Genomic DNA, 22500 nt, shown 5'->3' with positions numbered 1-22500 from the left:
ATATACCTGACCTATATATATATATATATATATATATATATATATATATATATATATATATATATATATATATATATATATATATATATATATATATATATATATATATATATATATATATATATATATATATATTCTTACCTGACCAGCCAGTCCCTCCTACATTCTGTTCAAATGCAGAAGGGTCTGGAATTGGACCAAAAAACTCTCCAAGCTTGAACCGGTCCAACCACCACCGCTAATTTGTGTCACTTGTTTCTCAACAAGTTCAATGCGGAATCAATGCGGAAGACATCTCTCAAATATTTTCGGAACATTCAGAACAAAATATATAACTTAATTTACCTCAGATTTACAGCGTTTAGTGCGTTGCTTGTTGACTCAGCAGAAGTCGGACACGTTTCTCAGTTTCTTCTGTGTTATTTTTATTCTTTCCTCGTAAGCCACCATGTTTGTTCGGACATGAAGGGACAATGCGTTTTGTCTGATTGGTTAATTCGCCTGTCAATCACTCCCTTTGGCAATTGGACCCTTCTGCATTTGAACAGAATGTAGGAGGGACTGGCTGGTCAGGCAACATATATACATGCTGGCATGTTTAAGCACTTCTTCAATCTTGCAGTTGACATAATATATGGGATCTGTGTATAAATGTTTTAAGTGGGTTTATCAATATGGACAATGCCCTGGATAAGAAGTTAAGCTTTGTATCAGTACCATGGACAGCGCACGGCACTGGCAGGTTAAAATAGCCTGGATGTTATTGTAGGTGTTTTTGGCTGTTGTATTTTAAATGAGAGTATGAACTATACAGCACAAAGCAGTATAGCTTCAATAAAGTATGACTCATGGTCACAGGTCTAATAACAGAAGGAGGGAGCACACAAACCTGCTCCTAACAGTGCTGACCGGCTGCTGCTGAACCTTCAGAGCACACTGCTCCTCATTGGCTTTCCTTGTGCCGTGAGATACAGTCAGGGGAGGTGGCAGTGGAACGTCACAGGGCTTGTGATTTTCCTCGCTGCTTCCAGTTTTACACGCAGCAATGATGGGAAATGAGCCTGCTCGAGTCTGCCTTAAAAGGAAGAGCAAGGCAACGTTCAATCAAAATCAATCCTTTGCCCTTGGGGGGTGAACGTCACATTCACCTGTGGGAGCAGTTTTTATGGTATCTCAAGTGGATAGTAAATCAAAACGACTCTCTGACTATTGACATTCTATTGAATTTCTGCTTCTGTACTGTAAGTGTTGTTGAGTAGGTGATAGAATTATAGAGGATTATAAATTGTTTACTCAATTCAATTAAAACCTTTAATGCAGTAGTATAAAGGCACAAAAGATGGTCTTAAACTGCTATTCGATTAAAGAAATAGAATGGTGTTGTTTTGTTTAGGGAATTCTTGTTAAGACTGTTTTCTTTGTTCTTTATGTTTTGCCCTAGTTAAAATATTGATTAGCATAACTGTTTCCCACATAATGAGATCCAAAGTGACTTCCCTGTAGCTAGAAGACAGAGCCCCCAAACAAATGCCTAAAAATGATCAACATAATTACGAAGCCCTTTCTTGTAACAGCTGTCGAGTTGCCCCACTCAAGGGCATTTGGGGAAGTGTAGTTAATCCAATGATAATCTTGTGCACAATTTACACATATTATCTCTTTAATTACTAATGTGGACTGGGCAATTATACAATCACCAATTACATGGCTGTAGTTTACTTGTACAATAGCATTTGTTATAGATGGTCTTTATCAGCACGGCAAACATGTAAGTGATGCCCTGAAATGTACTCCAATGGACATTCTATTGGTCTAATTAATTGATTAGATACTTAAGTAGATAGTACTTTGCCAGAGAATGGTAGACTGACTGGTAAACTCTAGTTGCGGCTCATAAGGCAGTAACCAGGGTCTTATAGCTGTGTGTGTGTGTGTGTGTGTGTGTGTGTGTGTGTGTGCATTAAAATGCATAGCGCATCGCCTGTGTGAGTCACCCCTCTCCCGCTTACACCACCAGCAGCATCTCACTGCAGTCACCGCTGATTCTCAGGGTTTCTACGGCAACTGGAAACAGGCTCCACCCACTCTTCACCAGCCTCCCTCCCTCCGTGTCTTCTACCCCCGATTCCTGGCAGAGACCATGTGACTTTCAGAAAAGCTTCTCCCAACCTGCCTTTATAAGGGCCCACGCACAAAAGTGTGGCTGAGTCAAGGATCCATCCAATGAATAACTATAATGACTATAATTGTAAAATAAAACCAACTAGAATCTGCAATATGGCTCGAAAAGGAAACATTTCTTTTTGGCCAGGAGAAAAAAAAAAAAAAAACACAGCAGTCCAATTGTGTTTTTAACAAACATATTCTAAATAATAGTAATTTCTTTCCACACATAACGTTTCTGAGGTTTGTGCGTAAGCGAATTGGTCATAATCAATCAAGCTGAACATATGTTATTCTTGATTTATTTTCATTCAGATAGCACCTGGATCAAGTCTCAAGTCAAGCTTTAATCACTGCCCCTCCGTGGTCACAAGGTGAGTATGGGTCTATTCTCTCTGCCTACAGTTTTAATTTTTATGAACCCTCTCCTGGCTTTTTGCTCCAGGGCTCTCGATGGGCTGCCAAGCTGCTCTCTCACTGCTTAAAGGTTTCAGAAGGAAATCAAAAGCATTTGTAAGCCCTGCCCCCAGCAAATAGAACAAGATTGCTGAAATTGGATTGGGAATCAAGTCAGAAACCTCTAGAGATATAAACCAGTATCTCCAGAAAACTGCTGTATGGAAATGACTGGCCTATGGTTGGATAACATTAGGACTTCTTTTTTTTTCATCCACCATCAGAATAAGTTTAAGCTAAAAGGAGGCAGTTTTAGTACATTCGAAATATCTAAAGACAACTACAGTAAGTACATAAAACAACATTCCTCCATCTGTGACGTAATCTTTGCAAGGTCAAGTGCTGAAACACATCGAATCACTTACCAAGTCCCTGAAACAGAAATAACCACCTTGATCCTGGCAGTGATCTCACCTGAATATTTCCTCATTGGCTCAGTTGTTTCCTCTGAATTCCACCGGGACGTGTCTGTCTGACTTGTGTGTGTGTGTGTGTGTGTGTGTTGTGTATGGCCTATATGTCTATGTGCACGCTTCTCAACTTTATGAATGAAAAACGTTCATCCGGGGCTGCAGACAGGAGGTGAGATCATCCTGCTTGTTGAAATAGAGATTCCCTCGTACCGTCGTCAGACTGCCCCTTCTGCTTGGCGCCAATCTTAATGAGCCCATTGATGGTGCATATTGATGAGGGGTGCATGAGTGATGACATGTCTAGTGTTCTAACGAGATACAGGGTGAAAAAAATAAATAAATAAATAAATATTTTTTTGTCCAGTGTTAAGCGACAATTGTATGTGCTTCTTTTGTACGTACAGACTTGAGTGGATTGGATGATTGGTCACCTCTTCATCAGGGTGTGAGGGACTCTTGATGCAGATTTGTAAATAGGCTGCTCCCACACCTCCACTACCCCCACCCCCTGCATCCAAGGACACACGCCAACCACTTCCACCTTTGACTGAGGCAATCTGTGACCACTGGCTCCGGGCCCACACAACGTACTCCATCACACGACATGCTTATTATGAGGCAAGTGCGCACACACGCACACACGCACGCACGCGCACACACACGCACACACACACACACCGATGCATGATACAGAAATTCTGTCATTTGTTTAAAAATATTGGGGTCCAAATTAAGCGCATATAGTGCCATTCTAAAATGACCATTGGCAATGGTTATTGTTGAGCGTTGAATATGTTTGAGACAGAGATCCAACTATAAGATCCTTAAATAAAAGATGAAAAACATTTGGAAGTGAGTGGTGCTTCTCCAGCTTGACTGCCTGAAGACAGAACAAACTGAAGAACGTACAAAAGCAGATGTTATATGAACCCCACATGTAAAATTCATAACTGGCAGAAGTTTAAAAATGCATGTGTTCAAAGCTATTTCTGAAGTACTTTAGCTTTTATTCTTTTTCCTCTTTTTTTTGCTGCAAACTTTACCAGGGAAAAGTAAACAAAAAGTACAGCTTCGGTATCAAAGAATATGAAGACAAAATGTTTTGAATGGACATAATCTTGTCCTGTGTTACTTATTCTGGTACTTTAGTGTCTGACACAATAAAAAAAAGAGCCTTCTTAAATTGCTACAGAGAGTGAATATTTGTCACTGCTTGTCAGTACTGGCCATTGTCCAGGGTATAAACCACCTACGGCCATAGTTGATGGGATAGACCAGACCATGAATAGGTAATAGAATGTGACTGATCATCCTTTGAGTCTATAACCGCAGTTTAGAAACCATACATTTGCCATATATACTTTTAATTTCAAATAAAGTAATTTAGTAGTCTTTTTTACACATCCAGGGTTACGATGACTAAATTTGAATTGCATCATTGTATTAAGTAATCCACTGTGTGCACATCCAGTATAAGACATGAATCTAATCCAACTTTAATTGTATCGCCAATAAAAACAAGCAACTATAAAAACAAACCATTTACATTACAACAAACATGAACAAACATTATAAATAGAAACGACTACTTTTATAACGCACAGAATTACATTTACAAGCTTAACTTCTAAACTGACAGATGTTTCATAAAAATGTTTCTTTAATTTCAAAGACACAAAAAGGAAGGCGTGTGTTCGTTAAGTGCTTTTGTGTACAATGTGTTGAGTGTCTGTTGCCCTCTGTTAGCAGGATGAGGTCATTGTTAAGGGTTTAAATCCAACATGGGAGATAATCTGGGAGATAAAGACTGGATTTAGATTTGGCACTCAAAAAAGGGTCATGGCCCAAACAATCATTCACACTCCTTCTGCAAATACATAAGGCTCAGCTGCTCCATAGATTCACATGAGCCCAATACTCTCCTGGCAAGAACTATGTGTGTTAACACAGATCTCAAGAGCTGCCGGCTCATTTAAAATCTTTAATTACTTTTATACTGATTATACATAGGCAAGAGTTTAGCACACCATGCTATTTGGGACGTAGATATGTTGTAACGTGACAGATTTGAATATTTCATCGATTCAGGTTAATTGAAGTCGCAGAGGGAAGTAACTTGCGCCTGAGGAAAGTCCCATTTAGTTCTTGTGTCCCACTACAACTATCTGGGTCAGTGGAGATTGAAATATAAAAAAGGAGGTGGTGGGTGTGACAGACGGGACAGTCGCAGCTTATGCACCCATCACACATCCATGTACAGCGGTCGTTAATAGGTTTGGAAGGGGATTTAGGCGACGCCGTCCTGTCCACTTCTGCATACCCGAGGGATGACATCATTCCTCGGACCTTGCATTCCAGCTGACACCCCCTCCCGTGTGGGTAAAAAAAAAGTTTAGCTCCACAACTCGCGCGTTAAAGGCATGTTTTTCACCTGTCCGCCGTCCCATCCCCGATCCCTCTCCTCGCGCGGCGCGTCACAGTGAACACGCGCTGTGATTGGCCGAGGACACGCTGCATCCCTCCCCCTCCTGCATCCCGCGGCTCTCCTCTCTCCGCTGTTTACTATAGGTGAGATAGACGTATAAATCCAAGAGCTTGCGCACTACGCGGTGTCAGTGCAGAACGGAGTACAGGGCGGTGTAGCAGCATGACACGCTAAATAAGAACATTTATTGCCGGAGTATTTGTTTTGTTCGGAGCAATCAGAGCGGATAGAAGGATTTCTGGACACGATCTTCTCCAGCGTTTGCCCTCTGTCCGGTTTGATCGCCCTTCCATCGTACGAAATGGACTGTCACCATTAAGGTAGGACCGTGTTGTTTTATATATTGCCAATTCACGCGCGCTCCTTGTCGTAGCCAGCCTCGGCACCGTCATCGCGTTTGACGGCTATTTCGCATTCGTTGACGGTCACGATCAGTGGAGCTATTGATGGAGTGCAGGGAGAGAAAAAGATGATGAACGCACCCAGACCCTCCTACATCCACAATGCAGTGGCCTGTAACCAAGCACAACCAAGCCCAGCTGATGCCTCCTCCAAACACACAGGAATGAAGACTGAAATGTAAATGATGATTGCGGGCAGATGGCAAAGATACTGCTTTGATATTTTCATTGAATATTCGCCGGTTAAAGATCGGTCTGTATCGGATATTCCCTTAAACCGAGATTAGTAATGAAGACCAGATTTGATTAGTATTTCGATGCATGCCCATATCATTAAAATATATTGTTGTCAAATGTCAAATAAGTCTATTACTGACTATAAGCTATACATTAAAATAAGCAAGCATGCATATACATTTAGGCTATTGTGTTTGGCAGTTATTTAGTCCTAATTGTTACATTTACAAGTACTCTCATCTATTTTCTTTTGAATTTAATTTTTCACTGCTTTTTTAACATCTGAGCCACTGCATGCACACTCAAAACATTTGGTTACGGGCACTGCCACAACACTGCCATGGCATTCTTGCAAGGATTTGCAAATGGTAAAAACTAATGATCAGATCCCTGTGATGTGAGGAACAGCTGTGACACATTCGAATAGTGTTATTTCATTAAATCAAGGCTGTTCTGCTTCAAGAAGCTTGCTCCACTCAGCAGGGAATACCTGATTCACTTCAAAAGACTGAGAAGAAATTGTGCACTTTCCCTCACATCTGGTGTGGATTTAGTTTGAACACAAAGTATGTGTTTTATACTAGCTTACAATAGAATACAATTCAACAAACAAACAGACAGAAACACTATAAACTACTTGTGTACTAACCTTTGTATTAAGTCTTCTTGAACAAAGATAAGGCAGCTTATGTAAGATATGAGTGATTACATTTTGGCATGTAGACATGTTGCAGTGATGTTGTGGCTTGCGTTATCTTCTAAACTAACAATACTTACAGTACCGTATTAGACTTTAAACTGCTGGCTACGATTTTTTGAGTTTTTCACTCATAGTAAAGATGAACATTTTTTAATAGCTGTAATTTATTCCCATAATAGCCTTAAATAATCAACCGTTAAAGGTGCTATATACCCTAAAATATTGATTCTAAACTTAGGTTTTATTACATTAGTAGCTCCCAGTGGAACAGAAATCATTTGAAATTAGATTTGGCTTTAACCATTTCCTCCGTCCATTCTCTCTGCCCTCAGTTTCCAGGCTGATTGGATGAAATGGCGCTCCTTCATGAGCAGCGCGCACCTTCTCCTTCTCTGTCCGGCTTCAACTCGCCTCTCTCAGACCCTCCGTCCTTTCGCCGCCTGGACGCGGAGACGCCATGCACTCCGGAAATGGACTTAACCCCAACCCAATGTGTCCTCCGTAATGTCCTGTCCATTGATACAGGAAACGTGGTTGAACAAGGAGGAGGGAGTGAGGGACATACAGTTGGACATAATCACTCTCCGAGCGAGGAACAACAGGAGCACTTTGCCAACAGTGTTCTGAAACTGCATGAGCATGATGGGAGTTCCTGCAGGACCGAGGGAGAGGGACAGGACATGGGCTGTACCATGGTCAGGAGCCCGGGGCACGGGGCCCGGCTGCAGTGTCAGTCGACCGGAGGAGGCGGGGGCTTTCTGGAGGGGCTCTTTGGGTGTCTGAGACCAGTCTGGACTATGATTGGCAAAGCTTACTCCACAGAACACAAACATGGTCTTGATGGTAAGTTATGTTTACATGCTTTTTATACAAACAATTTTAACTTTAAGTATTTGACTTTTTGTTAAAATGTCAAAATATAGCCATGGTTTACATTCAATATACATGATAGCTGTGTCACAAACTGTTGGTTGGATGTAACATATTATTACTTACTAATATATACTATACTATATATATACTGTTTTGAGTATTATATTTGTATTTTGTTCACAAGCCACTAAATATAATTTCTAGTATATTACTTGCACATTTAAAAAAAGGCATCATAATAACAAACTGCATTATGGCAAGAACCAACTATAGTGTCAAATGTGTTTGCATTTTCTATACACTGACTGTACTCAAGCTATTATAAATTTACTTTCAGCTTTGATATCCTGGTAGTGGTAGTGATATCCACTAGTTTAATTAAACCAAACAGTTAATGGCGTCTGGTTGTAAACAAACTCTTCGTTGTCGTGAAATAAATGCAGCTAGTGAAACTCTATCAAAGCTGCAAAAGGCTTCGTTCTGGTTCCCCTGATATTGGCCCCCCTTGTATCTCTTTTCAACCCACTCCTCTGTACCACCCCTACCACCCCCGCAATCCAACTAGCTCCCCGTGAGGCTGGGTTGTTTATGTCTGCAGCCACTACAATAGCGCGGCGCTCCCCTGGGACTCCCCCTGCCAAATCTGCCTCATGAATTATGCATGGACACGTTCTGACCCGGTGCCTCTCATCTCTATTAACGCAAAAGCTGACAAACACGCACACGCACACGCACACATTCATCCTCCAATATGCATTAAACATAATTTCACTGTGACGACATTTAAAGGAATGGATACAGTGTGAGCTATTGTGACAGTTTCACATCTCTCTTTGACTTGCACATCGCCTGTCCACTCTCGCTAGTTTTCATCTCATTGTGTCCGTCTTTATTCTCTGCTCTTATCACTGCCAGCCCATCTGCACCACAAGGACGCATGATAGGAGGCATAGCGGATATTATAAAAGAGAAACCATAAAGGCCTCTTGATTGGCAGCTTTCAAATCACAAAGACCTTTTTTGAACCTTTGATTGATCGGTACATAAAACCACCAAGGCAACCGCTTTGTATATTTGATTATCACTGTTTTATTTTGTATCTTAGATTGTAAGATATTTCTAGAGAAACCAGTCGCCATCACAATCCATCACTTGATATTAATAATGCATAGCGTGCTTATTAGTGGGATAAATGGAGTGGGCTCCGCTTCTATTTCCGGGTGAGGAACAGCAGTAAAGCAGGGCTGTATATTTCCCTCTATATTAACAGCCTGTCTCTGGCCACATGGACCCTGCTTTGGCCCTTTGGGAATCCCCTCCAGCATTTTCCTTCCCTCCACACGCACGCATATACAGTGCTTTTGCTGTCGCCATTGTCACAAGCTTCTCTGCGTTCCTATTTGCTACACAGCTACATTAGGCCCTCAAATCCCACCTTTGCCTTGACCCCCCTCTGGCGCGCTGGACCCCTGAGAGGGAATTAGCTACTAGAGATTAGAGTCCTCTGTCCATGTGACTGTAGCGCTTAGTTTGAGGTGGGGTCCAAATACTGAACAAGATATGACGTTAAATGACAAAACATTGCATTTCTTCACATGTCCAAATTAGTGTCTGGACTGAACAGTAGGGTAATTTGGATACTTTTATCGACAGAGCTAGATAGGCAGCAATAAAGCTGACGCATGTTCTAAATTAATTGTAAATTAGGCACAATTGTTAAATGTGTTAACAAATTGTATTGATTTAATTTGACTATAAATATGACAATTACATTTAGGACTTTTTCAAGCTTGATTTTGATACTAAGGAAGAGGCTGTTACCATGTGGTCTTATACTAATTCTCATAAAGATCAAGATAGTTGTAACAATGTCCAGTAAAGGTCCAATTTGTCCAGTTAATGTGATATTTTTATTTTTTTATCGATACTTGCTCAAATTAGTATCTTGTTTTGACACTTGCTTTAGTATTGACTCATATCTCATTTCCATACTTTTGAGGACCCTACTTTTTAGTATTTGCATTGTGCTGTTGTAAAAGGACAATTGATTTAAAATGTGGCAGTTATTCAGAAACACATGCTCTTTATAACTGTCCATTTAAAGGTCGTTAATACTGTTCTGGCCTTTCTTCTTTCTCAGAAGCTTGGGAGATCCCGTTTGAGGAGATATCAGACCTTCAGTGGGTGGGCAGTGGAGCCCAAGGTGCTGTGTTCCTTGGAAAACTGTACGGACAGGAAGTGGCAGTCAAGAAAGTGAGGAACATCAAAGAGACCGATATCAAGCACTTACGCAAGCTCAAACATCCCAACATCATCACTTTCAAGTTAGTACAATGCATCATCAATACTCTCTCTGGTTTAAGCTGCATGAAAGTGTTTTATTGCTCTAATCATCTAATCATAACTCCAGGGGGATCTGCACTCAAGCGCCATGTTACTGCATTATTATGGAGTACTGTGCACAAGGCCAGCTGTACGAGGTACTACGAGCTGGAAGGAAAATCCACCCATCTCTGCTCATGGACTGGGCCATGGCAATTGCAGGGGGCATGAACTATCTCCACCTCCACAAAATCATACACAGAGACCTCAAGTCACCAAAGTGAGTTTGGTTTTATTGTAAAAATTCCGAGGGAGACTCAGGAGAGGACATAATGGGATGAAATGTGTCATTGCAGTATACTGATCACCTATGATGACGCAGTGAAGATCTCTGACTTTGGCACGTCCAAAGAACTCAGTGACAAGAGCACCAAGATGTCTTTTGCTGGGACAGTTGCCTGGATGGCTCCTGAGGTCATACGCAATGAACCTGTCTCAGAGAAAGTTGACATATGGTAGGTAACACTGCTTGGAGGACTTCTTTGTTGTGATATTTTTAGCTCTTATTGGGGGTTTTCATAAGCTCAGTCAGCTGTAAATTTGCAGTTATCTAGATACAGATGACAGCTCCAGATAGTTCTGTACATTTACATACCAACATAGCGTAGGTTGATGAATTATCTCTTAACATTACTCAACTGTCATTAATTCATTGGCAGCCTACTACAGTATGGAGCAAAAATCTATTCAGTATTGTACAATATCTGATTACCAGTACATGACATTTGGTGGATTCTCTGCCATATCAGATGGCTTATCGCTTCTCTTTCTCCCCTTTCAATTTCTTACCCTAGAGTCTTCATCATCACTCTTCCTCTATGTCCTGAAAGGAACGCTGGCTAATTTAATAATTGATTTGCCAGATGCTGCAGTGCTCAAGAGGGGCTGCAATAACCTTCCAAGCTCAAGGATGGTTTGGCCTGGGGCCAGTGGTGCATTAGCTTAGAAGTGAAAATAGAATTAAACCGCTGATACATACTGCAGGGTAGGCTTTCTCTATACATTTACGCTATACTAATTACTAAATGACAATCAAATGGGCACAGTATCAATAGCCAGCATTGCACATGAGAGGTAATTTACTATAGGGATATTAAATGTACAGCTTAATTATTTTAAATATTATAACTGTCTTCTTTTTGTGGTGTAATATATCTTGTCTCTGTCTTTTCCCAGGCTACATTTCTAAACCACACATTTTAACTGATAGTTGTGCACATGTGCTCAATGTGATCTATTTTTTTTTAAAATCTCCTTTTAACTATTTGATTTGCTGCAATGTATGTACTATTTCACTTAGATTTACACCTTGCATACATTAAGATGCAGTGTGTGTGACGCTGTGACTATCACCCTGGATACTGTATATCGTATCTATGGTAATCAGGAACTTGGCAGCAAATTTTCCTTAGTTACCCTCCCAAGTGTGAGCGCAGACATGGCAGATGTTATGAATGGCTGACCCATAGTTATATAGAAGTGGATTGTGATACACAGAAAACATGTAAGGTGTTGTATTAAATGTTACAATAAGTAGAAATTGAGGACATTTTGAATTCATATATTCATATACATTAAGGGGTGAAATCTTTGTGATATGAAGCTGGATGTTGGAAATGTGGCCTTTCAGCGCACTGCTTCTGATCTGATGGCTTTATATGAGACACATGTGACCATATGAGTGTGACTGAGCATGCATGTCCTCTCCGCAGGTCCTTCGGTGTCGTGCTGTGGGAGATGTTAACAGGAGAGGTGCCCTATAAGGATGTGGACTCTTCGGCCATCATCTGGGGGGTGGGCAACAACAGCCTGCAGCTGCCTGTGCCTGATACCTGCCCTGACAGCTTTAAGCTTCTCCTGAGGCAGTGCTGGTGAGCAGATGGGGAGGGGGAAGAGTCAATGTATTATTGTGTGGATTTATTATAGCTAATTTATTCTATACAGTGACTAAAGACCGCAGGACTGTCTCAAAATATGTGAACCATATTTTATATAGATTATTTTCACAATTTGAAAGAAATTCAAATAAAATCTAAACATTAGATAAGTGGTAAGATTTTCTGATCTCTTTACAGGAACTGCAAGACTAGAAACAGGCCATCGTTTCGTCAAATTCTTTTGCATCTGGATATTGCCTCTGCAGACATATTATCTACTCCACAAGAAACCTATTTTCAGTCACAGGTATGTTTTTGTGTGTTGTATTCAATGTGCACTAAAATCTCATTATCATCTCATTTCTGGACCTTTAAAGTTATGTAAATGACAATCAGTGGCATCAGGATAAGAAGGAAATGAGATGTTTTTGCAGAATAACATGTTAATAATCCTTTACCACAGATAACATACGATTTTAATCAGATTTTGAGTGTGTATGTAACTGCACATAAAATAAAGGAGTGGTATTTTTGGGACATAATGTGACGTATTAATTAAGTAGGTAATAATGGTAAACAAGGGTAATGGGGTTTTGCCAGGCTTTTATTAAAGTGTGTTTTGTAGCCTGAAGAGAAACATATAATCACTTTGAAAGATGTCGTGACTCTCACTCAAACACATTCTAAGATTGGGAACAAATTGGCTCTGTCAGCAGCACATTTGGTCATTTTGCTGTCATTCCCCGGTATTATTTCCAGACGTCTGCTGTAACTATGGAGCTCCTCTATGCAGCTGTGTTGTGAGAGCCGCAGGGAGCTCACTAATAACACCTGTCCTCTCAATCACAACACATTACTGCTGCTTCCTTGGCCTTACAAACCTGTCAAACTAAAATAGTGATTTCTGGTCAAAGGCGAGCCCTATTTCCCCCTCCATCATATCAGGGCGTGATTGGGAAGGTTGGTGTGTGCTTGCCGCTCTTTAATTGGATGGGGGTTGGGAAGAAAGACAAAACAGACCTCCTCACCCCTGAGCAGCTGAAGGACACATAAAAAAGTATTGATGTGGGGAAGCGTGGCAGGTTTACTCAGCCATGCGAAATGAGCAATCCATTTATAACGCTGACATAGGCAATTTATACACACAAACACAATTAAGAACACATTTCATTTCTCATCTCGTCACGTACCAAAACATATCCTTTTTGCTTTCTCAACCGTGTCCCTTTGATATCTCCTCAGTAGTCCTTTGCCACTGCCTCAAAATGGATTTTTCTTTTCCTTGTGACGTTAGAAAGAAGTATTTGCAGTTGGAGTGTATTGATTGCTCTAATGGCAGAAAGCAAAAAGAGTGGGGGAGAACCGGGTGGGGATCGGATACTCACAAGAGTGCACACTGCACACACTACACAAAGTCCATTAGCTTAATAAAACCATCGCTCACACACACACAAACACACACACACACACACACACACACACATAGACAAGCTCACAGATTTGACTGCCTTTGTCCTTCCATGTGACAAGTATCAGATGTCATGCCTCACTGTGCCTGAAAATGCTCACACTGCATTTTGATGGGTATGTGTATGCGCTGCTGTCATGCTGGTTATGTTTTTAGTGTGTATTGATTATTATCTGACGGCTAAATGGTTTCCACCTCATTGGTACGCTGCATTTTCCATACCTCGTCTCATTTGCACAATTAAGTTGGTTTCTTAATAGACTTTTATCAATTTGTGCGATGCAACATAAGTTACGGATGCAGCAAAGTTGACATGTTTTTAGTGACAAACATTTGTAGACTGTCATGACTATTCACTAGTTTAAAGCAGTACTGTAATCCCTGTTATATTGCACATGTTCAGATTCTAAGCTTAAATATATGTCAAGGAGTCCAGTGGGTAACCAGCATGGAACTGAAAGCAAATCAATATGTGCTTCAGCGAGAGGCAAATTTTCAGCTATGACTATAAAGAGAAAATAGCATAAATTAAGCCAAAATGTTGAACATTTGAATTAATTTAATCAAGTTATTTAAACAGCAGCTCCACAAATGTTCAGTTAAACTGGTTTAAGAGACTGAATAACTACTTTTGTTTTAATTTGGCTTTTCTCCTATTATGCTTAATGTGTTATCATATGTCTGTTTAAAATATGTAAAGGGTGACTGAACATGAATGTGTTTGTGCCCTGTTATAGGTGGAGTGGAGAGACGAGGTCAGGCACCATTTTGAACAGCTCAAATCTGAAGGCACATGTCTCCATAGACTGGATGAGGAGTTGCTCAAACGGCGCAGGGAAGAACTCAGGTAATATTCTGTTTAAACGCGTTAAAAACTGTTATTTTCTTTTGAGACATGTCACTTGTAGAATGAAATGTATCTATAACCTTTCACTGCAAGCATCCATCTGTCTTCACAAACACACATACATGACCACAAAGCACAAACAATGAGAACAAAACATAAACAAAAATAACAGGGAAATATTAAATCACCCACCACAAAATGAATCCCTCAAGTGACCAAAGATGCACCAGATTATTGCTAAATAGCTCATTTCAAACTGCAGTCCCTGATTTACAGGAATAAAATCATCAACTTTATACTACCACATAATGATCAGCACCATGGTTTTACAAATCTTTAATTAGCATCAGCTTACACAATATATTTTTTATCATTTCACTTATGCATCAGTCCATATCAAACATCTAAACAATGTATTATTTGCCACATTTTAGACATGCCCTTGACATCCGAGAGCATTACGAGAGAAAACTGGAGCGTGCCAACAACTTGTACATGGAGCTAAATGCCATCATGCTACAGCTGGAGATCAAGGAGAAGGAGCTTCACAAGTAAGTGAACAATGTATTGTACAAGTGACAGTAAAGGAACGCAGTGAGGTAATCAATAAGGACTGTATTGGAAATGGAATACATTATATTATTATTGACATCAGTGCATTGGTTTTGTGTCAATATCAGGAGGGAGCATTCACTGGACAAGAAGTATCCAGGCTGCTTCAAACACAACAGACAATCTACCTCCTCAAATTCAATGGAGAAACTCATGAAGAAACGCAACGTACCTCAGAAACTGCCATCACACAGCAAGAGGTAAATCAGTTCAACTATTATTTCTATAAAGTGTATACGTATTCTGTACAGGGATGTGCGATACCAGCCTTCATTTAGATTTCAACCAATTCCCAGACTTGACAATAAGCAATGGTATTTTATTTACAAACGTTTTAAATGTTAAAGCTCTAAGAATAATGGATAATTATGGATGATGTTGTGGCGGTTAATGGGTAATAATACTTCTACATTTTGTCAAATGTTTGTAAATTGTATGATTTATGATGAAAGTCCATTTATAAGTATCAATAAAGCAGTATCAATGACATAAATTAGAACAGCTGATATTGATACTAATTGATGCGTTGTGTTAATTTGCACATCCCTACTACTACAGCTCTAACCAACCTGTTATGTGGTTAATAATACCATAATCTAAATGTGTTTCTGCTGATGGCCTTTAAACAAGAACTTTGTTGTTCTCCTCCAGGCCGGACTTACTGAAATCTGAGGTCATCCTCCCCAAATTAGACTCATCTATGACCCAAGTCACTATCCCAAACAAGGGCTCCACATCCCCTGGAAGGTCTCGGCGGGGCAAGCCCCGCTACAGAAAGGCTGGCAAAGGCAGTAGTGGGGATCTGGCTCAGCTGAAAGCTACACTCTCCTCCTCTTTAGCCATGGTCAATGCCACCTGTTCAGTTCCCAGCAGCAAGCAGCTTTTGGATCGTAGTGCTGCCCTCAAGGGACTTCAACATGACCTTCTGCTCAAGAAAATGTCCTCCTCCAGCCCTGACCTAATCTCCACCACTTTAGAGGCTGAGGGCAGGAGAAAGGGCCAGCTGAAGACTGGGTTGGATCGAGCGGGCAGTCAGAGTGCCTCTGGGCTGGAGGAGAGTCGGACTGAAGGGCAGGTGGGGGTAGCTGTGGGTGTAAGAACTGATGATTTAGTAGAAACACATCCACGCAGTGACACGCCAAGCGAAGATGCAGCATCCATACCTTTTTCCAGTAGTCCAGACTCTCCGTGTGGCCGGGGAGCTGTTGCTGGAAGAAGCTCAGTACTGAGCAGCACTAGAGTTCCACTTGATGGTGACGACAAAGAGGAGGGGACAGTGATCACACGCTCTCCAAGGAGTCAGAGGCTCACGCCTTCAGCACTTCTGTACAGGGCGGCAGTCACACGCAGCCAGGTGAGGGGGCAAACATATTTTGCAAGTGTTTGCAAAATGATGTGGTGTTGGTTTGCAACTAAATAATGTCCTTTATTTGGTTATAGAGACGTGGACTGTCATCAGAAGAAGAGGAGGGTGAAGTGGACAGTGAGGTAGAACTCCCACGGAGACGGTAAATAATATTTATATTCATTTGTATTAATATTTATGTAAACATTGTGATTTATTTTGATAAGAACGTTTTTATTAATAATGTATTATATTGCTGCATTTAAAGGCGCACTGTGAGCATGACAAAGTGCCAGTCCCTGTCGACATTCAGTTCAGAAAACTTGTCAGTGTCAGACGGAGAAGAGGGAAACACGACGGACCACTCTCACAGCGGCACTCCAGACGTAGTCAGCACCAACACAGATGAGCGTTTGGACGACAAAAGTGATGACCTCCTGTCTCAAGGCTCCGAGATCCCTGCAGACCCGTCTGACCCAACGCAACTGGGCTCTGATGGACTCTCAGAGAAAGAGGCCATCCTCAGACAAGTAAAGTGCCAGCTTGCTTCAAACGACCTTAATTATGAGGTAAGACACAATGCTGAATCAAAGGATTTACAACACGCCTAATAAAATGCTATTAGATCTCTCTCATTTGATAATTATTGAAATAAAAATACACGACTTCCCTTTGAGGCATTAACAGTCCTTACTATGATGTCCTTGTCTTTCCAGGGTCTTTATGATGACTCCGATTGTGACAGTACTGAATTGGACCACTCCTGCAGTGGAGATCCAGGTCAGGCTCCAAACAACTGGTGAACAGCACTCTGGCCTTCAAGCCTCTCCTCACACTACTCGAGTAAACAGACGGTCAGCGTTGAACTCAGATGCTGTGAGATTATTAGCCTAAAGCCCAAAAGATTTAACATTTGGGCATTTGGGACACAGCTTTGGAACAACCCCATCTAATAATACAAAGCTGTCCATTTTACATGTAACATGTTTTAGTGTTTTGATTTGAATTATGACAGAATGTTTGTTTCTAATTAGCACTCACTGTGGACAGCCACTGATTGCACTTAATTTATGAAAATGTGATAATTTTTCATCATTATGTACTGATTTGTTTTACTTTACAGTAAATTATAGACCAATTTGATACAATGTTTACATATTTATATCACTTTATTTATTACATTACATTCTTCCATACAAAAAAACAAAACCTTGCCACTTTTACTAGTTTGTAAGTTGATGTAAATATCGTATATGTGTTGTAAAATAGAACATTTTTTTAAAATGTGAGATTGTTTACTTTAAAGGTGCTAATGTTTTATTTTATTTGGTGGCAATAGATGTTATTTTAAGCTGGTTTAGAATGTACCTTTGTACCACCCATGAGCTTGGAAACAAAAAATATAGAACAAAGATGCAACAAAGCAATACGTCTACTATTGTTACTGTGTTGTGGGTCACATGCAGAGGCTGGTTTAAGCTGGATACTATTCAATGTTTTTGTTTTGGCAGACATGAGCAGAGCATATGGATGACAGGGATAAAGGCACCAATGTGCAGCGAGAATATAGTAGTGTGGAGAAATGGCACTCTTCATCAGGTTTGAACCGCACTGAAGCTTTTAACAGATCAACTTTCTATAAAGGACCGTTACTACTTCTCCAGTGATTATTGGTGTTTTGATTCCCTTGACGGTCTCTGTCTTAGTACAATGCCATACTGGACACTCCAGGCTTCAGAACTGAGTCTCTTGGATGAGACCTTATCATTCTACATCTAAATGGTCCATACTTGATCCCCCTTTGCCCATAATCTCCAAAAGCAGCTACATGTTCTTTAATTTCACTCTGGTTGCTGATGGACTTACCAAACCCCGAGGAACAAGATGTTGCCAAAAACATTCTACTGCCCTCTAGAGTCTGCACCAAGTAACTGATTTTCCATTAATGTAAATTACTGTATGAACTGCTTTTCATGCATAAATGAAATGTATGATACAATAAATAAATATTATTAAAACCCTACCCAATACACAAAGTGGTTTGAGCATATGGCATCTTTATTTCTTTTTTTTTTTTAAACAATAGTGGCAACTAGATCTAGTCTCGAAATATTTGCACAATTGTGCGTTTCTGCAAATAAAAAATACAATAGTTTTGAGTTTAGCAAAGCACAAAGAAATAACTACTGATAGCTCAACTCATTTATTCATTTCCAGAGCATAGATGACCTCAGCCACATTGTAGAACAGCTGGATCAGTCAGAAAAGGAGCTACTCCCCTTTGGTACTTAAAAAAAATATTTCCTCCATTTCAAACAGATATTTCAACATTTTAGTATACATCAGTCTTTACAAAAAAAAAGCGAGGAGAACCCTCTGCTTCTAAATTCCAGAGCTGAACCCAATACCCTCCCTTCCAAGCAAAATATAGTCATGATCAAAATGAAGAAGGGACAAACAGGAATGACACAGAGGGGCAGATGTGACATGCGGAGTAACAAACAAATGTTCTGTAATGACATCTTCTATTGAGTGATAGATTTAAATTTAAATGTTCCATATACACATTATAATAACATGTTTTCCATTAACTAAATATAACGAGTGACAGTGCATGTACATCTACATTCTCAGTGACACCAGTGAAAGCCATCATACAAGCACTTAGACCGATGTGACAAAAATAAAAATCAAGACAGTTATCCAAATAATCATAATCAAGTATGAACACAGAATAAACAGCCCCCATTTGTTTTGATCTGTATTAGTTGGCAAAAAATTAAAATTAAACAAAATAAATAGAAAATGCAACAAATGATTCAGTGGCTGTTGACATCAATAAAAAGAAAATATGATATCAGACTTAAATTGAACAGTTGCATTGACTTCTTTACAATAACCAATAGTATAAAAGTGAGAATTAGTGCAGATACAGGGTCTTATCAGTTGGCTGTCAGTGATGTGGCCTCAGAGGAAAGCCTAGAGACACAAGCGAGACCAAGGAGGGAGAGAGAATAAGGCATGCAATCAAATATACATGTCAATGTCAAATACTGTTACAATACAGCTGTCATACAATAGAACTCTAAACTCTTCTTAAAAACAATTAAAGAATGGCCTGATATACACTGTGGACATGCAGTTAAATACAAAGAAGAGAGATGACCAAATTAGCCAGTAAGGGTTTCAGTGTTACATTAATTGTTGTTTGTTTATTTATGTAAAGAAAGCCAAGAAGCAAGTAAGTAATGTTTCATTGAACCACTTCTAAAATAGTTTTATTATCTGAAGATTATTGTCGTTTTAGTACCTGAGGGCAGATTACATCAAGGTTTTAACAAGACAGAGAAAATACATAGTATATGGTAATTGTACTTTTAACTTGACATCTAGTATTTTTCCAACTCACAAAATTATAATGTGACTATCTCTAAAGAGCCGCTACCTGAGCAGAGCTGCACAAAATATAAATGTTTAAATTTAGTAAAACAGTCAAATAATTTCAACCATGCAATTAAGACAGATCAGATGTTCGTATGTAACACAGGCCAGGCTTAGCTACAATTGATTTTATATGGCATCAACTGGCATCAAATACTGAGTGGAGCGAGTGTGCCATGTGTGGTAGTAAGCATGGCACTGTAACACAAGCCAGACAACTAAAAGCACTGCCAGCACTAGAGCAGAAGATGACTTATGCTTCCATTGTTAATAAGGGGACAACCTTCGCCTTTTGGACTTGGAACTCAGCTCTGGGGCCATTTTGGGCTCAGGGAGAGTGGGGTGCGTGGGGTTACTGTTGCCGCTGACAACATGGAGGGCCAGGAGAGGAAGGGGCTTGAGACTGAGGAGACTTGACACACAGGCAGGAGAGCTGGGAAGCAGGGAGTCAGTGGAGGAAGAGGAGGATAGAGGTATGGAAGCTGAAGGGGGCACCACACAGGAGGAAGAGGAGGACAAGGTGGAGCTAGCAGCAGAGGAGGTGGTAGTGGTGGTAGTGGTGGTGGTAGTAGCGGTGGTCTGTTCAGGGTTCAAGGAGGAGGAGGAGGAAGGAGGAGGTTTAGAGGACTCTACACTGTGGAGAGAAAGACAAGGAGAGGGACAACACAGTCGGGATGGTTCACAGGGCAGGCTGGTGAGCAATGGCGTTTTGTGGGTGTAAGGTTAAGGTGGAAAGGGTTAAAGAAAGAAAATTATTCAGGAGCACGGCCAAAAAAACTGGGCAAATGCTTAAAAAAAGAAGAAAAAAAAAAGAAATCAAATTGTGCGATAGATTAATATAAATATGACTAAAGCGTTTGTTTTAGAGAAGTTGGGAAAACGTAAGCAACATTATATGAAGGGTGCTGTCACAAATGCATTTGCCAATGTATTTTATAATTTGCTATTATCATTTTTTTCCCCCTAATGCTTGATTTACCTTCTGTAGGGATATATACACTCACCTGGCATTAATGAGGTACTCTGCCAGACTTATGCTTGCTGGGGTGCCAGTGATGGTGACCTGACGATCAGTTGAACCATCCACTGGGTTGGCAATCTTAATCTGGGCACCAGACATTTGCCGGATTTCATTGATTTTAGCCCCCTGGCGGCCAATAATGCATCCAATGAGCTTAAGGGAGAGAAGTTGATGAGGGGGGGGGGAAATCAATGCATTTATATCTTCATTTTCCTAGTACAATACACTGACTAAATACTACTAATACTAATGATAAGTACTAATACTAATGATGGTATTTATGTATTTATTTGTCTATGGGAGTTTTTGTTTATAGGAGATCTTCTACTGAAAGTGTTTTTCAGACTTCCTATAAGTGATCTGTTCTTTTCTTCTGTATCTGCCTCTGTATCTTCCTGCGTTGCACCAATGAAATTTCCCCATGTGGGACAGTTATCTTATCTTATAAACAGGAGTGGTGTTTTGGATGGCGTGTAAGACATATAACAGCCTCAAATGCAGAACATCGCAGGATTATTGAAACAAGCATGAATCAATCAAAAATAGATCTTACACCAAGTCAGCGTATGATGAGGAAACACTGTTATAAAAAGGTTCCAGAATTTTGAAACATAAGAGACGTCTTAAAATACATTCAATTGTACTATGCAATCTAATAAGATCTTATTTTTTCCTTGCAGAGAAGGAGGGTCTAAGGAAAGGGGATGCTGGACCATTTTCTATTTGTTAATTCCTATGAACAATGTTTAATTTGTTTTTCACCGTTTTTCACTTTCACGTCTTGATTTTGGTCATTACAAAAATAAATTTAACGGAACTTGAACAACAACAAACTAGCAACATTTATGGCCTTAAATTAAACTCATGGTTTTAACCAAAGATGATTGACTTACATCGTTTGGAATGGTCATCTCATGGGTGGTGTTTTGAGAAGAAGCATCTATTCCTGCCAAGATTTAATCATTGAGTATCTCTGAGTAACCACAAATCAAAATAACAAATATTAGAAATGCTGCATACCGGTAAATCCCGGAGTGCTTGTAGCGATGGGGAATGGACTCTGCTGCATGGCCAACTGATGAAGTTTGGTAAGCTGTGGAGAGATAGCAGCAGAGGAAGACTGAGAGTGAGAGAGGAGGCAGGGAAAGAAATGTGAGAAAAAGAAAAAAACAAAAACATAAACACAATACCCAAAGTCTGAACTTTATAAAACCAAATTTGTTGCAAGTTTACAGCTTAAATATGTACTGCTAGAATACAAATTATAACAATTGCAGAAATAGTAAATAGTCTTACCTTTTCATAGTGAGTATTGTGACTTTCAAAGCACACACAGTACATACATACACATAAATAAGATCTGTGTAATATTTATATCCATGTTATGGGATTAAATCAGAACACCTAGCGTGCACAACAGATGAAGGATTGAAAAAGAGAAACTGACAAGAACACAAAATAGCACAGAGGTCAACTAGCCAGTCAAACTCTCTTCATGTTTTAAGTTTTACTGGTAATAAACATGTTGCATAAATGGTTCAGGTAAGTGAGTAACTGCCTATTTGATTGAGAGTATGCCCATCTCATCCCGTTTTTCCAGTCTATGAGATTCCTTCACACCTTGGCAACTGAACTTAACCTTCCACAACACCAAGCAGCACTAGTGGCTGAACTGTGCTGCACAAAAAAAAACACCTGTAAACAACTGCTAATTTGTTTAGCAGAACTGCTGGCTTTGAAGGCTGGCATCCAGCAAAAATAGAAAATGTATTACAAATG

The 22500-nt window shown here is 40.0% G+C and overlaps 2 protein-coding genes across 6 annotated transcripts in view; one reads left to right on the top strand and one right to left on the bottom strand.

Moving 5' to 3' along the window:
• The first annotated feature begins 5768 nt into the window (after nt 1-5768).
• LOC140365551 (mitogen-activated protein kinase kinase kinase 12-like) lies at nt 5769-18296 on the top strand. 2 transcript variants are annotated; one of them, XM_072452043.1, is made up of 14 exons: nt 5769-5837; nt 7188-7698; nt 9872-10052; nt 10139-10330; nt 10407-10565; nt 11823-11981; nt 12186-12294; nt 14193-14302; nt 14737-14853; nt 14983-15114; nt 15566-16268; nt 16355-16422; nt 16528-16828; nt 16976-18296. In XM_072452043.1, the coding sequence occupies exons 2-14, from the start codon at nt 7209-7211 to the stop codon at nt 17060-17062; spliced, it is 2808 nt and encodes a 935-aa protein (XP_072308144.1). In that variant the 5' UTR covers nt 5769-5837; nt 7188-7208; the 3' UTR covers nt 17063-18296. The 2 variants fall into 2 exon arrangements, with proteins under 2 accessions (XP_072308144.1, XP_072308143.1); XM_072452042.1 differs by having other exon boundaries at nt 9869-10052.
• A 230-nt stretch (nt 18297-18526) lies between these two features.
• Nucleotides 18527-22500, bottom strand: part of LOC140365552 (poly(rC)-binding protein 2-like) — a 7682-nt gene continuing 3708 nt past the window's right edge. Inside the window, exons 10-13 of one of the 4 annotated variants that reach the window (XM_072452046.1) lie at nt 21742-21841; nt 21615-21667; nt 20705-20874; nt 18527-19238 (exon numbers count right to left, since the gene is read on the bottom strand). In XM_072452046.1, coding sequence (XP_072308147.1) covers nt 19202-19238; nt 20705-20874; nt 21615-21667; nt 21742-21841 — 360 coding nt within the window. In that variant the 3' untranslated portion in view covers nt 18527-19201. Of the gene's footprint in view, nt 19239-19510; nt 20335-20704; nt 20875-21614; nt 21668-21741; nt 21842-22500 lie in introns of those variants that run through there. The other 3 variants (XM_072452047.1, XM_072452044.1, XM_072452045.1) reach the window with 3 other exon arrangements.

This window comes from Eucyclogobius newberryi, unplaced genomic scaffold (assembly GCF_026437365.1).
Source record: "Eucyclogobius newberryi isolate DKJ021-1_F unplaced genomic scaffold, fEucNew1.0.hap1 SCAF_19, whole genome shotgun sequence".
Lineage (NCBI taxonomy): Eukaryota > Metazoa > Chordata > Actinopteri > Gobiiformes > Gobiidae > Eucyclogobius > Eucyclogobius newberryi.
This window is presented reverse-complemented; position numbering and strand designations above follow the sequence as displayed.

What these genes read in the sequence shown, in the direction of transcription:
- LOC140365551 (XM_072452042.1), top strand. Translation starts at nt 7,209, where the DNA reads ATGGCGCTCCTTCATGAGCAGCGCGCACCTTCTCCTTCTCTGTCCGGC. An exon ending in CCCAACATCATCACTTTCAA is followed by an intron (nt 10,053 to 10,138) that starts GTTAGTACAATG and finishes TCATAACTCCAG; the next exon opens with GGGGATCTGCACTCAAGCGC. An exon ending in AAACCTATTTTCAGTCACAG is followed by an intron (nt 12,295 to 14,192) that starts GTATGTTTTTGT and finishes GCCCTGTTATAG; the next exon opens with GTGGAGTGGAGAGACGAGGT.